The 16,749-nt window shown below is 36.3% G+C and overlaps 1 protein-coding gene across 10 annotated transcripts in view; it reads right to left on the bottom strand.

The window, feature by feature from the left end:
• The window catches only part of UTRN (utrophin), a 523,567-nt gene that overhangs the window by 185,132 nt on the left and 321,686 nt on the right, over positions 1 to 16,749 (bottom strand). For 9 of the 10 annotated variants that reach the window (XM_030268143.4, XM_072927038.1, XM_072927042.1 and 6 more), the window contains 5 exons: positions 11,943 to 12,101; positions 11,330 to 11,573; positions 4,682 to 4,790; positions 3,164 to 3,250; positions 557 to 579 (listed from right to left, as the gene is read on the bottom strand). The exons of the other annotated variant lie outside the window; for it this stretch is intronic. In XM_030268143.4, coding sequence (XP_030124003.4) covers positions 557 to 579; positions 3,164 to 3,250; positions 4,682 to 4,790; positions 11,330 to 11,573; positions 11,943 to 12,101 — 622 coding nt within the window. The remainder of the gene's footprint in view (positions 1 to 556; positions 580 to 3,163; positions 3,251 to 4,681; positions 4,791 to 11,329; positions 11,574 to 11,942; positions 12,102 to 16,749) is intronic. 10 annotated transcript variants of the gene reach the window in all.

The raw sequence follows: 16,749 nt of genomic DNA, 5'->3' as shown, positions 1-16,749 counted from the left end.
TAAAAAAATTTACATGTATTGGCCTGAGACTCAGCAGATAACTGAGGCAAATATTTAAAAGAAATCTAAGTTGACAATACTGCAGTGTTTAAAGTCCTTGTTGAAGTGGTTGCCTATTCAGTGCAGGTTAATGTAATGCCTAAGGTGTTAGCTGTGTGGCTCCTGATCCTTGTGCACTGGTGTCCGTAGCTCCTGAAAGTGGAGCTGTGGGCACCAGGGCACAAGGACATATGGACATCTTTGCAAGAACCAGCTTTGATCTTGCAAGCTGATGATGGCTTAAAACTAATTGGCTCAAATAAATGCAAGCTGGTTCCATCTGGATAGCAACACAGATCTGCAGAACCATCATACCTGTGGCAGTGCCTGACAGAAATTTTCTACTACCTATGATATCCTGGATTCTGGCCTTCCTGTTGTATCAGTCTAGCTCCCAAATAGATACCTAGAGAAAAATGTAGACAAAAACCTCCCCAGCCCCTTTGCTCTAACAGAACTTTTCACTTGCTTTACTTTGTTTACAGTGCCTATGCAAGTATGTAAATATGTCTCATACCTGTGGTCTGCCAGTGAAACTTGCTGCAAATAGAAAAAAAAAAATTATAAATTTACATACTTCTGCATCTTGACAGTTTAAAAACAAAGTTATTATCAGGAAAACGCATACTACAGAAGAAAACTTTAAAAGACTATACGTTTAACTAGAAATGTGTTGTAATGATTTAATTCTTCATAAACTTACTTTTAACAAATGTATAGCATTATGATTATATAGTTAATGTGAATTGTTTCATTTTCACCATCTGTAGCCATATCTAAACCACTGAGTGATGTATTACAGTATCATCTGTTTAAAATGCTCTGTTCTGAACATCACTCTGATGCACAGACAAGACTTCTGCAGTGTTGTACACCTGCCTACTTCTGAGGACCAATTCCATAAATAAGGAAGAAAAAAGGGGCATTACATCCATGATTAGTGGATCTGAAGGACAAAAAAACCAACAAAACAACAAAATCCACCATTGTAAGTATTGCTGGCCTTAATATATGAATAATTGCTTCATAAAGGATATTTGATATAAATAGAAAGATGGATTTCAAGATTTTAACCTGAAACCCATGAAAAAAAAAAATAAGCAAGACTACCATCTCTGTCAGTCAAAATGGGATAAAAATTATCTGCATATGGCTCAGATGCTAGTATCTCCTTGATAGAGCCTGTGACCATGGCAGAAGAGACAAGTAAAGATGAGGTTGTGAAGGAAGTTTTTTTACTTTCTGGTTTGGCTTTATTATTTTTTAACAATTGGATGTTGCACATGAAGGCAGTTTTGATAAAATTGAGCTTGGGTATAACAAAGAGTCTAAGGATGTAATTTTTTAAGGTTAGGAATACTGTGATGCCTAGAGAGTCTGTGGAATCTACATAATTTAAAGTCTTACAGAAGAGATTTGACAATTGTCCACCCAGGAACATAGATCCCTCTCAAATGGCCACAGGAAAAGATGGTGGACTTGGATAGTCTGTCACAGTTTTCCCTGGAAAAATTCAGAGTCCAATGCACTTTTTTGGGAAGGCCAGACTAATAATCCTCATTCCAGGCTTCTAAAGCATTTAAGATATGAATCTAACATTTTAAAAAAATTTACTCCCAAGTAAAAGACATAGAATAACTGAGTGAGAGCAAATGTAAGTAGTACCTACTAACTGGGGCAAGGTTGTTTAGGCTGACAATGGGGAAAAATCACATGAAATTTGGAACTATGCCTTCTTTTAAATGTAAATGCTCTACTAGACAATATGAAGGGTCCATGGTTTTCACTTGCAGTATTCTCCTGTCTCATTCAGTGTGTTTGTTCATGGAATCAGAGATTTTTTTTTTGTGTTTTTCAGCCCAGGAGAACAGCCATCATTACCAGCCTTGTCCTGACACAATGCAATTTGCTTTAAATTCATTTGGGCCAAATGACATGTATAATCATGTAGCAAGACAGTGAAACTTTCAAAACCAAGAACAAATGCTTGAGTTGCATTTTATACTGATTTGTATACACCTTAAAGTGCGCTGAGCAGCTCCACTAGCTGTTGACCTCAAATGAGATGCTCCTTAGAATCAACTCCTTAATTTGCAGAACAAGGGGATCTGAATTGTTGAACCCATCAAGAATCAAAAAGGACAGCTAAAACAAGACATTTTTTGCTAGAACCTAATTTGCTTTTTCAAAGCACCCAAGGTGCATCTTCTGTGATGCAGCAATGTGTGTTCAAGAGATAAAAGGGGGATTTTAACAAGGTTCATAGAGTTTACAAAATAGCATAGTCTTGATGCTTCCTGGGCGTAAACAGCCACTCTCTGACTTCTGCCTTTTAAAACTGATCATTATTATTACATTTCATTTGAAACTTTCAACAGTTTTGAGAATATATAAAAGTTTTCCCTACTGTTTTTCTAAGGCAAAAGAGCTGAAATATATGTATAGAGAGACATGTATATGTATAAATGTATTTTACAAAACCCACCATAATACATGAGACAGCTTCTCACTTTTGTAAGTGCAGTGACACTGGAAGGAGGATCAGTGGAAATGTATGTCAGCTGATACAGGACATGCATAAGAACAAGCTGGTTTTCCTTTTGATCTCTCTTGAATAGACACTGAATAAAATATCATCTTCCAATGCATTTAAGCAGAGAAAGGTGTTATATGCTGCATTCACAGATTTCCTCTGGTTTATTTAATAACTAGTTCAGTAATTAGTCTAAGGACTAATTGTCTGACTTTTTCAAACTTTATTACAAAAACTGCATTCAGAAATTATGAATCTACATTTACTTAAGTTCTGCAAAAGGTTTTTATCAGCAGGTAGTGAGATTTTAGATGTCTCTCCCCTTATTTGGGCACTGCTGAAAATTCCACATTGAGCTACATGCTTTTCTTATAGTGAATTGCTTCCACTTAAAACTAGAACATTTATCTACCTTCACAAATAGTATCTGTGGAGGAATTTTAAGGGACAGAACTATGTAGCTTGCGTATCTACACACAAGAAATCTCCTCAGAGATATTCCTTTTCCTAGTCAATACCACAATAATGATTTTTTTTTCAAAAGACCTTAAATTCAATATGATTCTCAGAGACATATTTTGTTAAACTTACAGCAGCAAGCTGGAAATGTGTTGTTGATTTGCTCCATAACATCTGTTAGATCTGTATTGGTATCATGAGGTGGAACTAACAAGTCATCTGCAGATAAAACAACCAAAAAATCATTTTTTGTAACAAGAGGAGGAAAAAAAAAAAGGCAACAACATTCTAAAAGGCATTCTTAGCCAACATTCCAGTTAATTACTCCTTTATATTTCAAAGGAAAACAGTACCTGAAACCTTTGTAATGTGCGGGAACTATCATCGATAATTGCCAGCCTTGGGAGAGGACATGAAAGTTACATTATTGATTTGCAGTCAAACTCATTTCTCTTTCATTAAAACTTAACCATTGCATCCAGGATTTAACTAGAAGTTGCCAGCAAGGAACAGTATATAAACATTTACAGTTAAAATGAATAAAATTACAATATGAGGGAATTAAACTCAGTAGCTACTCTATTAAAATTCTGTTCCAATTGCAGATGATTTGTCACGTAACTTTCAGAGTGAATACACCACATTTTCTCTGAAAAAAATCCCAACATTTATCTTTTAGATGGTCTTTATTCAATATGTACCAGCCATTTCAGTAGTGCTAAAATCCCCCTTGTCATCTCTTTGAAAAATGGTGCTTAAAATTAGCCAAGAGAATGGTTAGGGAACGTAACTGGCTGTGTTGTTGGCAGTTTTATTGGACAGCATCTTTCATACTGCATAAAATCAGACTCAAGTTCCATGTTTTTCCAGATAAAGTAAAAACATACGTTAACGCTGAATGAAAAATGTTCAGTATGCAAGATAATATTTTTCCTGTTTTCTATAGAAACAAAGTAATATTTAATCTATAACACAAGGCTCAAAAACAGAAACAGGAGGAACTTCTACAAAAGATAATGTGAGGAAAATATTTTCTCTTTTCCCCTACTTTTGTCTATGCAATGGTCTGTAGTTATTTCTGCTAACTCATGGTGAAATTAATGAGTTCTGATACTGGAGAATTTAAAATCCCTTTATGTGCAGAGCCTATACCCATAAATATTGAATTATTCCTAAATATGTGAGCCTTTTGGGAGTGGGAGCATCAAAATACCAGGATAAGCAGAGATTACTCAAGAATTTTTAAAGCAGACAGAAAGTGTAGATTACATGATTTGGACATAGGTCCTGTATCTAACAGATTACTTGGGTCTGTGTGTGTACTGTAGGACAAACAGCTCGTGGCCACTTCAGTCCAATGAAGTCTGGTTCCCCTTTCAGTGAGGATGGATTTTCCCAGAAAACTCACTTAGTAAGAACAGCTGGAACCAAGGAGTCTATCGACAAAAGTCTGTAATTCAGAGTCACGTGGATTCTTAGGATACTGCAGCTCTTCACAAGTATGAGGAAGCAACACCTCCAGCTGCACTGAGCAGAAGCATCGCAAAGATCCGCTCCTTTTGATTTACAAGTCTGTCCAGAAGGTGCCAACAAACCTATCCAGTAGTCACCTCTGGCCTCATCAGTACGTTATCTGATCAGAGCACTCACCTGTCTGATGGAACTGTGAGCTTGTGTCCTGCTCCAGCGGGAAGCCCAGAGCAGAGCGCTGGGGCGAAGCACAGGGGGAGGCGCCATTGACCCGGGAGTCTGACTCGGGCTATGGTGAACACAGGAAGACACAAATCTCTGTTACATGTAGCCACATAATTTAATTGTAAGCTTATATACAGCCATGTTACTCCTTTCCTTTTTACATGCTCTTTCTTGTTTTTTTCTCCAAACTATTGAAAGTTGTCTTAGATCTATACAACTGGTGAGGGGTAAAAAAACAACCAATCCAAGAACTTGTTGAAAGAAAATTTAGACTAAGAACAGCTCCTACAAGATTCCAGTTGACGGTCTTGTTAAAAACAATGTTCTTTTGCGTCACAAAACCACAACGTAATGTACAACACACACAGTATGCCAAGGTTCCCAGTCCAGCTCTGCAGAAAGACTACACAATGGGAACACTTGGGTTATATTTATTTGCATAGGTATATACACACATATACACACACAAACAGGACATTCAGCAAGGGGCCCATAAAAAGCTTTACAAGGATGACTAAGCATGCTTAGAAACAGCTGTTCAATCATGATCAGATCCGTAGAACTCCAGAATCAAATGAAGACTAAAGACAGATTCAAAACAACTTCATTAAATCTAAAAAGTGGTAGCCAGCCATCACTCCTGCTGATGCTGCTTCTCAGCCTTGTGGAAGACACCAAACTTGCAGGATTTTGTACTACATGAACTCTTGAAAATTATGAGCAATAGCTTATATACTTTGAAAAGAAGCTTTTCTGGCCTCTTAAACTCACTTGAAGAATCATGGAAATAGATATTACATTTAGCTGTAGACATGTGTGTGTTTGAAGTTACATTTAAATATATATACATGGACAGAAAATATGAAAAGGCCACAGCAGCTCAGGAATATTGGAAGGGACCTCATTTTCCCCTTCATTTCCTTCCTTTCTTATTTTAAAAATTCCTTCAGGAATGGTACTGATAACAAAGTATTTGAGCTCCAGAAGTGATTGTTCTGAAAAAAAACATAAATAAGTGCAATAATATTTACATCTGAGATAGATGTAGCTGAAATTGTTGCTTATCACTTATCTTTTTGATTGCAAATAATGAGATTCTGAACAGCTTAAGGAGCAGGTTATTTAAGTAAATATATCAAAAGCAAATACTGAAGTAATACAAAAGATCATTGCTTTTAAGATCTTTTTGAAACTGAGCAAGTACCTAGAACAAGTACCTATGAGACTTGATGCAGAGTTAGAATACAGAATGGCTGTTAATTTGTGCACAAGTTTGCTCCTTGGCACTTCACAGCCTTAACTGAAATACACAGTTTCTTGAAATAGCTTCCAACCTAACAAAAATAGTCTTCAGTAAAACTCCTCTAAATCTTATCTCTTTCAGCATGACAATACTAAAGGCCAGCTTTGACTAAAAGAATAAATCAAGAAATTTTAGTCTGCATAGAAGACAAAGAAAAATGGAAATGTTTTCAAGCCAGAGAAGGATTTCACTCTCAAGGCACTTCTGTGCACAGTGAATTACTATTAGGTAGTTAAGTAATTTGCTGCTCAGTACCAGGCTTCAATCCAGCTAAAGAGTCCAAGTAAAATGAGTGTGGTGATTTTAAATCAGAGAAGCCTGGGATAACTTAACCTAGGCAATTCTGTATTGCCAGGAGCTACTGTCTGAAATGTTAAAGCTGTAATGGTAAAGAGAGGAAGCAAATTTGTCACAGGTGAAGAGTCCCTTCTATACAGAACAATAAATCTAACTCCAGCAGTGAAGTCACTGCTTGCCCACCCCACAAACAGATGAACAGAGAGAATGTGAATCATCCAAAATGCAAACTTGCACCTGGAGTAAATCTCTGTGCTGGCCCTGTTCAAGCAACAACTATGAATAAATTGTGCACAGGTGAATGAGGGTGAATGAGAAGATCTGTGCTGTATACACAAAACTGCAGCACAGCAACACATAGGCTCAGTCAAGGATAGTGAGGCACTGCAAAGTCAACAGTTCATGTTGATAGACAGAAACTAAATGCCTACAAACTCAGGTGATGAGTTAGTCGAGGTACCACTTAGTAGCTCTATTGTAAGTGATAAAAGAGTACTGCAGAGCACAAGGATTGTCAGTGGATATGCTGAGAGAAAACAAAACATACTTTGGAAAACCTTAATTGTAAGGAAAATCTTACATTTATGTGCCATATGCTGCTGCAGCAGTCAGAATGAAATATTGCAGCTGGATTTAAAAACTGTCAAAACCCACAACACTTTCATCTAATCAGATGGCAATGCCTGATTACTTCATTTTCATTTAAATATCCTGATATAGTTCCAGTGCATAGTTCCAGTGACTGCAATAAAAAGAAAAGCCTAAACAAACACAACTCTTCTTTCAAATTAAGGAAATATGATAAGCAGCTGAGGAGTGGGGTTTGGAGCAGAAAGTGAAGGTTCGTGGTAGTGATATAATTGCCTTGATATAATGGCATGTATTTACATTATTTAACAATTTAACTGTTGGAGAACTTAAGAAAAATAACAGTAGAAAATCACATTCTATTTGAGTCCAATTATATAACACTTACAGAATATGAGCACTTCCATCCTAACCCACTTCAGGCATCATGAAGTTCATGCATTCTTATTCAAAACAACTCAGCAGATAGCCCTTAAGCCAGAAACCAAAACCAAATAGCTCTAGATGTTATTATACACCTGCTGCTTCTTGAAAGAAATAAAAGCAGGGATACTGAGCATGACTCTATAGGGATAAGGGAGAGGTTTCCAACTCCAGTCTCAGGGAGTTTTCAAACTTCTTTTTAGGTAAAACCAAGCAAAGATATGAAGAGAAAAATATTCCTTCTCCGGGAAATGATAAAATTGTGGTTTTGTTTTTGTATTACAGCACTTTTTAAAACATTTCAAAGGAGATACTTATTTCTACCAGTTTTAATCTATAGTGCCTTATTTCACTATGCCTCCTGCTGGTGTCTTTTCCAAAGAAGAGCCTGAAGTGCTCTGTGGTTTAATGGACAGCTAAGACATACCTGCTCTTTCCTTGACTTCTGCTGCTTTTTGTAAAAACCAAAGTAAACCTCAGTGTCCCCAGTCTAAATCACAAGAAACCTCAAAAATGGCAATGTTACTACCACATTCATTACAGATTTTTCTTCTTATTCCAAAATTTTTTCTCCCAGCTATGAAAGAAACTAACTCTCCTGTGCTTTATCTTCTGATAAAGCTCTTGTGCTTTCAGCTGGAGAGGGAGTTGCAGCCTCTATTTACTCTCTGTCTGATCCCACAGCTGTTGACAGATGATTTTAGCTCCCTCTAACTTCAATATCAAATCCAATATGAAACCTCTATTCAGCAGATCAGAGAAAACAGAGAAAAATCCAAACAGAGTTTAAATACCCTTCATAATAGGTCTCACTTTGACTTTGCAAAAGCAGTATCTATAAAGGCTGAAAAAAGAAAAATGAGAATGGCTTCTTTATTTTTCTCTGTCTGATTAACATGTTGGTATCAAAGCTGTCACATGCCAGTTCTGTTTCACCTTCCTCTTTGGCAGCCTAATCAATCAGGCAGACAAAAATGACGACATTCTGTGACAGCTACCAATCCTTTGGGCTTGCTAAAGTAAAAATAGTATGGTAACCTCAGAATTGTGACCTGAAGTAGACAAATGACCAGTGAGGATGCATGCATATTTCTGCTAAAGGTGGTCTCTAAGGAATGGCCTAGAATGCTCTCATCTAGATTAAGCAGTTACTACATGAAAGATTCTAAATTTCATTAACTCTCCACCTCAATATCTGTGTGTAGAGAGACTCACACCAATCTTTTGGAGAAAAAAAAAGTTCCAGTATTTTATACTCAGTGGTATAAAATACCAGCCAGGAGGCTAATGGAGAAGAGGAATGGGGAGACTTGCTGTTGATAGAATAGACAAACAGATAGCATGAAATGCCAGCCACGGCAAAGATATTGCTGAAGGACAGTTGTGTCCTTTAATGCTAGTAATTATATTGTTATATATTTTGAGATTGAGACTTATAAGTAAATCATCCATCTCATTAATAAAAAAAGGTATTCCTTTTACCCCCTAAAAATAACTGGGACAGGCAGTAAAAGCAAAAGAAACAAATAAATATAAATAGGTTTCCAATAAAGTCCTTCCCCAAGCAGTGAAAGAGATAAAGGCTTTCCTAAACGGTAGTGGCCAAGCTGACAGAACAAAAAACATGCTGAAGGGTGGTCATTTTTTTCAGAAAGAGGGCAGTAATGGAAATCAGCGCTGCTTCATAATTCTATCAATGTCAAAATAAATTTCAAAGAACAGTACTAAAAATTTAAATTATTTATAATTTATGAATCCCCATCAGGGGAGTAACCTCAACATTCTCCAAATAGCTAGTGGAACATCTGGTAAATTAAGTAACGATATGTATAGAAAGGCATACTGAAAAGCCACAGATGTGTTATAAAAGAAGTAATGTAGATCTTCTCATATACTTGACTCTGTATGAGCCACTTTATTAAATAACAGAGTAGAAACAAAGACCTTAGGAAATAATACTTGAAACAATCAGAAGAATGGCATGACTCCCATAGAGACAGGACAATGTGGACAGAAAGCAGAGGAGCAACAGTACACAGTAAAAAAGTTGTAAACAGTCAGAAATATTGAAAAGTGCCACCTCTATTCTGCTTTACCCTATCTGAACCCAAAAGCTGCAGAATACCTGGAAAATTCCAAAGGCAGAAAATATAAGAAAGAATTACTGTCTCTTCTCCCATCCATTTTATCACAATAAAAACATAAACCCTAAAGGTGTTACCCAGAATGGTATAAGAATTCCAAAAATATTACAAAATTGTGAGCTCATCCTCAGCTACATTAGGGGGGAAAAAAAGGTGTTTTAAGGGGTGAGCAAGTTTCTGCTCTAAGCACTAAGCTGCAAGGGACCGTGGGTTTGGCAGAACATCTGTGTTCTACTAACAATGTTTATTTGCAGATTTTAAACCCTTCTCTAGAAAGACCAAGTATTGGCCACATATCCCAAAATCATTACTTTATAAATTATCAATAACAGTGCACCAGTTTCGACCTTCCCTATGAAATATTACAATTACTCAAATATTGATTAAAATAATAAAATAACAGTAGCAACAAAAAAATTTACTCTAGATTTTTAGAGGGGTAGGGAAGTCATTGGAACAGATGCATCTAAATCCTATTGAGCCTATAAAAAATTACAAAGCCAGCCAGTGAAACAAACAGCAAATACCTTAATCCCTGTAATGACAGTATGATTTACAGCAGGAACTTAGGCCATTTTAATACCTGGTTTATGTAGCCAGTTTCTTGGTTTAGTTAAATACCCTACTACACCTGACCCATGGAAGGCAGGAAATACTTGCCTTACTGTACTCTGACCCAAACATAATGATTAATTAGAAGAAAACATTCATGCAGTGTGGCAGCAGCTCTCTGGCCACAGAGAGCAATGCACAACTTTCCTAGGCATTGTCCTGGGGAAGGCTGTGAGAAGATCAGAGAAAGAATGAGAAACAATTCTTATCTTCACTTGCTGCACCTGTTGTTGTGAACATGTGGAATGTGTCATGGAGGTTTGTTTACCAAAGGGTGATTTCTTAATTGGTCAATGGTGATGGTGTTTGGATTGATTGACCAATTAGGTAAAATTGTATCAGACTGTCTGTAAGGGGGATGGGTTTCTTAATAAGTATAGTGTAATAAAGTGATTGATCAGCCTGCTGGAATCATGGAGTCACTGCTAATTATTACCCGGCTGGGGGTCTGTGGTGACAATACAAATTTATCTTCATTACTCAAGCTTCCACACATGAAGTACGAACTACCATCTCTAACAACACCTATGTTGCTCCTGTTATTATGGTGCTATGGTATATGTTGCTCCTGTTATTTTTATAAGCCAGGTGTGCACATGCTGATTCCCAAAGCAATCAGCAATCCTTTTGCCAACAAGGAAACCCTACGATCTCCAGCTACCAATACTCGTTAAAAGTCTCTTACCTCCAGCATTTACTTTTGTGCAAGACCACCTTGCTGTAGGTTATTGGTCTAAATGTGCCACTCAAGAGGAACTGGATTTTTAATGTAATTAATTGCTCCTTTGTATTTCAGACATATCTTTGGCCATTTGTCTCTGGCATGCTAAGAGAGGTCTGAATCACTAACTGTGACAACAAATGAACATTTACTTATTTAAGGAAAGCATCTGGTAAAAGAAGTCAAACATGGGATGTAGCTGGCATCACTACTTGGAGTAGGGTATATATTCTCTTTCCATGATTTTTAATGAATGAAAAGCTATTGCTCTTGCTTGTGTGATTTTCAGTGTTTCCTAAGTTCCCATGATCACTCCAGCACTTGCAATCATGTTCTGCTCATTTGATATTAGCCATGGTTTATACTAGATGGTAAGAAAAAAAATCTCATTAGAAATGACTGATTCCAGCAGACCAAGAGTACATGGTGAAAATATCTGCAGTAAAATGTCAATGCCTTTGCTCCACCAAGAAATCCATTGTGCAGCAGCAATATGGGGTAAAGTGTACAAGTACCTGCTCGAGCAGCTGCCGTAGCCTGTGAAGCTGAGATTCCAATTGTTTATTGTGATCTTCCAATATTTGCATCCTTGCTTCCAGGCGACCTTTATGCTGCCTCAGGAGTTTAGCTTCAGCAATGAGCTCGGCATCTTCAGAAGCATGCTGAGGTGACACAATAGAATCAGGAGGTGACGCAAGAGGGTTTATTCCTCTCCGAAGATGTTGCTCCTTTAGTTGCTCATATTCTATCTGCAGACTCCTGGGATATTGAAAAGTGGAGGAGAATGATGACTTGATCAAGTAAATGAAAACACTTCTTAGATTAAACAATGCTAGCATCTCGAACTAACAACACAAATAGCTCAAAGACAATGTCTTGACTTGTGTTTTACAGGGGATTGAATAAAAGGCAGTGAAGTAAAAGTGAAACTAATTTATTTCTTCACAGACACCTCTCTCTTCTATCTAACAGTGCCAACCTATGCACAACAAATGCCTTGATTGTGGGTTGTTTTTATTTTTTTGCTAAAATCATGACTTCTAGGTCCTTCTAATCTTCAACATAGAACAGGCATGGCTCAAACTACAACAAAATGACAAATCAGACATCAGGGGATGATTATGAGACCTTTGCTCTTCCTCAAGGTCAGCAATGATACGCTCCAACTCTCCCCGCTCTTCCTTCTCCACTGACTTGAGTATCTGAGCAGGACTCTGTGGCTGACTCACAGGTGACTCTCCTCCCAGCGTCTGACAGTACTGCTGGATAAGGGCATGTTCATCCTCTCTGAAACAATAAAACAAAACAGGTAAAGACAGAGTAGTAAAGCATTTATTATGTGAGCAAACATCTCTATCAAGCTGAGGGATTTTGTTTGTTTATGGAAAGAGACTAAGCCAGACAAAATTAAGCCTGGAAAACATACTGAAAGGAAACCATATAAACATACAATGCACAAGTTAAAAAGATTCATCTGTAGTAAAGGATCAGTTTAGTTTAATCTATGCATAAAGAACAAATGTTGCTAGTGGTTTGAAAAGAAAGATTGAAAACAAGAATCAGTGGCTTGAAAAGAAACAGTGAAAACAAGAATCAGTAATCAAAGATGACTGTATGAAATGCCTTAAAAATAAATAAAACAAACATCTTCTAGATACATTTTTTAACAATATGTGACATTTTTCAAATGTTTAGGAGATAATTTTGGTTTGCTCAATTTATCTAATAAGATTAGAAAACAAAAAGTTCCATTAAAATGAAAGAAAAAACATTCCAGTTTTCTCCCCCTATTTTGATATACACATAAAAGACCTTGAAATTCTGTATTGGTAGTAGGTTTCCTTCTTAGAGATTCAGGAACAGAAATGAACTATAGCACTGTCCTCCTCCTGACTCACATGAAATTACCTTCTGGTAAGGAGATAGAAAAGTCCTGACACTTTCAATTATGCTTTAATACTCAAGTGAATTTGGTCTTGTATAGATGTGCCTTACTTTCCAAGTTGCTGGCTTTTCTCCATAAATAAAGTCAGATGTATAAAAAGTAAAAGATACCATATCCTAAAACCAGTTTACTTGCTTGGTCACTCAAGGAGAATGAACCAACAACAGAAAAACATATACTATTCATTTTTAAGAGAGAAAATGCTGCAGCAGTAAAAATTATGAAGAAAACCCTCCTTAAATTATTTCCTTTAATTAACTAAAAACTAAATACTGCACACCTTATGATGCCATGAATTATTGGTACAACCTTTACCCTAAGGCTCTCCTACAGACTAAACCACGGTTATAACAGTGTGACACACACATGGGCAGTATATACACACATATTCAGATATTGTTTAGAAAAGAGACTTTTCCACATTAAAAATATTTTGTGTGCTTTTTCCCTTCTATTGTTGGAAAGTAGCAGCTGCAAATTCTGCTATCCACCAGTTATGGAACGAAAAATATTCTCAAGGACTGCCTTTGAAAGCACATGCAAAAAATCCAAAGTTCATTATATGCAAAGTATTTATTTTCCAAATAAAAGTGTAATGGAGATTTTCAGGAGGCGCTAAAAAATTTCCTGTCAGTCACTTTAACATCTTTCATCACAGAATTTCCAAATGTACTGTCTCATTTGAATGAATACTAAAATCAGTTATTTAGAAAAGTATACCCTGGAAGAAAAAGCAGTTACTTCTGTGGTGATAAATAGTCTATAAATAAATGCATGTACAAGTGAAACTCATTAAGTGTCTTATGGGACATGCATATATGGATTAGGGCATACTTCAGAAATAAGTTCAAACTCTTGGGACAAAAGGAGAAAATGGTCATGACAGTTGCATAAATACTGTTTGTGAAATGAAAAACCTTACTTTATACTGTTAAACTATTGTTAGCTCAGTATATCAATGCTAATTTAATAGCATCCTCAGTATTAGAAACAAGACAAAATAGCCAAAGATTAAATAAATCCTGATTCGTGATGTGTCTCTCTTGGAAAAGTACTTCTATCACTTAGCAAAATTATTTGTTCTTTGTAATACTGCCTAAGACATAATTTGTACTGAATACTAATCTCATGGTAGAACAGCACCAAATAATTTCTTCTCAAGGATAACTATTCACTATCTACCCAAAGCTATCATGTGAACTTTCACTTTCTAATCCATCATCAAAACTTGAAAATTTAGACATCAAATAAATATACATCAAGTAACACTCTGCCTGCTGAAAAATATCCAAACAAGAAAAAATATAGCTTATGACAGTTCTATCCACTGGATGAAAAACCTAATTATTGAGTTTTGCTTTTAAAAATGAGTAGAAAGTTTAAAGAAATAATGTACATTCACGTATTTCTTAGGTGTCTTAGCTGTTGTCAGTACTACATTCATGAGAAGAAATGACAACATGGATCTTCCCTGCAAATGGATAAATATAATGAATTTTTCATTAATACAAATATATAGAGAGCTAAATGTAATTGGGGTTGCATGTGCATTTAAGTCCTTTAAAAAAATAGTGACATCCAAGAGTGCTAGCTGAAAAAGAAACTGAAAGAAACAGATAAGTGTCCCTTTCCCCCATTATCTACCAAAAAAACCAACTAAAAAAAAAAACCTTTAACTGGTTTATCTTTTTCACTACTTGAGTGATCGCAGAGAAATTCATAATCACAATTGTTTTTCATTATTACTTCATGTCTACTTAAAATTAAAACAAAGGCTAGTGCAGTTAATGGAGTTTGGATCAGGTCCCAGTATGATAATTAAAACCTCATTGTATTTCTATACCCTTTAGTCATCCTGACAAAAATAAATAAATACTTCTAACAAAATTCTTGCCAAAGTGCTGTAACCCCTCTGGGAGCTTCAAACAAAATGTTCAGAGTACCCTGTGACTGAAATGGCCACAACGAGCCAAGAGTGACGGCAATTCAATGTCACACCTTGGGTAAGCACAAAAACAGAGTTAAAGCAGGCAGGTGAGAGAACACAGCTTTATCATCCTGGCTTCAAAACACTGTTTGCACGTGAATTTCAGTGATCCTATGTGACTACACATATAGCCTTCTTTTCTGCAAGGGTGTTGATGATGTCAGGAAATGTTCACTTGATCTAGTTTAGTCTGGTTATTTTTATTAGGCATCAAAAAGCTGCTGTCTATGTTTTGAAATAGTGAAATAGTTTATAAACAAAATTTAGGACACCTAAACTGGATCTTTTTTAAATTAAGGCTCTGTAAAGCTGGATTTATTACATTTATCGGAATTTGTTAAACCTGAGAATCTGTCAAGATTTTGCATTAGGTGTAACCTCAATTTTTCATGAAATATATAAAGGCTTTAAAAAAAGAGTTTGCACAGTAAATGTTTACATACGTCTGACTGTATTGTGATCCAGTAGATGAGATCAACACAGCCAAATACAGGTCATTTTATATTTTGGTCTCAAAGTTATTCAGTCTAGAAAAAACTTCATTTCCCTTCTCTCCCACTGGTTCAGAGCCTCAGAAAGCCTACTGGAGAGGCTGTGAATATTGATTGCTCTTTTTTTAGGCATCACACGTTGCAGCTGACAGCATGCTTTTCTCACAGGCACTTGATAAAGGAAGTCTTCCGAAGCAAAACTGTATTTTTACCGTGTGTTCTAGCTTTACTCTGTCTTGCAAAATTACTAGGTTGAAAAAACACAGCCTCCAACCTGCACCAACAAACCTCATGACTTTAATTAGGATAGATTCATTAGCAGCACAGGAGTCCCAGGACAGGGCTTCAAATGACCTACAACATAAGGTCATTGTTCTACACCAGGCATATTCTTTCACTTTGAGAATCTGGGACATTATTATGTAGAAGTGGTAGGAGATGGTGATCAGCAATCAAAATAAAAGCATCATGTAAAATGTAATTGTTCATTCTTTCTTGGTGGTTATTATATTGAATACCCTGTGTGCTTTGAGGAACAACGAGAAGTACACAAAGTCCTTTGACAGCAGGGGCTGCAGTTCCTATTCTGAATTTCACCATAGCAAAAAGTAGCAAATAAGACATCCCAGAAGGTCAGACTTGAAAGAAGTACATCTCAGAGGAAAAGAACACCACAACAAAGAAGTTCAAGGAAAACAGCCTTTGAAGGACCATATTCTCTTTGTGGACATATGTTTTCAAGATGTCTATTCCAAAACAAGCATTGTGCATAGACGAAGCAAGAGGAAAATAAAGCTGGATATAACCTCTCATTTATTTGACTATGCTGTAGAAAGAAAATATAGATTTCTTCACCATCACTTTTCATCAGTGCATTATTTTATCTGATTAAGTAAACTTCTAAATTTCATTTAAGATAGGAAGATGTGGCTATTTGTGAACTTACTTCATTGACAATTTTCATTTTTGCTGTAGATCTCATACTAAATACCATGTGTTCTAGTCCAAATAAAGTATACCTTGACCTACTGATGCTATGAGACATACTAGAATTAGGATGCAAAAGGTACTCAAAAATTCTGTATCTAATTTACTTGGTCTTCTCCTAATTTTACCATGCCATGAAACAAATGTCTCCCTGTGACAAGATATTTTTTAACCCCTTATATCATGTCACAGTATTCAGTTACTACATACTGAGGCTCCAGTCTGACTTACACCACATTAAGTAGCAGTGCCAGGTAAAAATATCAGTGACATCCACTTCTGAACCTGTTCCTACTTCTGAACCTCAGTACAGAGTTCCATAACAAATAAAATTTCTGGTATGTTTCAACTCTGCCTTAAGATGAGTGTGAAATAGCATCAACAATGCCCAAGACATGAAGATAACTGGGAGTAAAGGCATGAATCAGAAAATACCTATTAAGCATCTACATTTATTCTGAAAATATGTATACTATGCCCACTGCAATTCACTTCAGTATGGGCTGGTTAGGATAGCTCATACCT

The sequence above is a fragment of the Taeniopygia guttata genome, chromosome 3, assembly GCF_048771995.1.
Source record: "Taeniopygia guttata chromosome 3, bTaeGut7.mat, whole genome shotgun sequence".
Classification (NCBI taxonomy): Eukaryota; Metazoa; Chordata; class Aves; order Passeriformes; family Estrildidae; genus Taeniopygia; species Taeniopygia guttata.
This window is presented reverse-complemented; position numbering and strand designations above follow the sequence as displayed.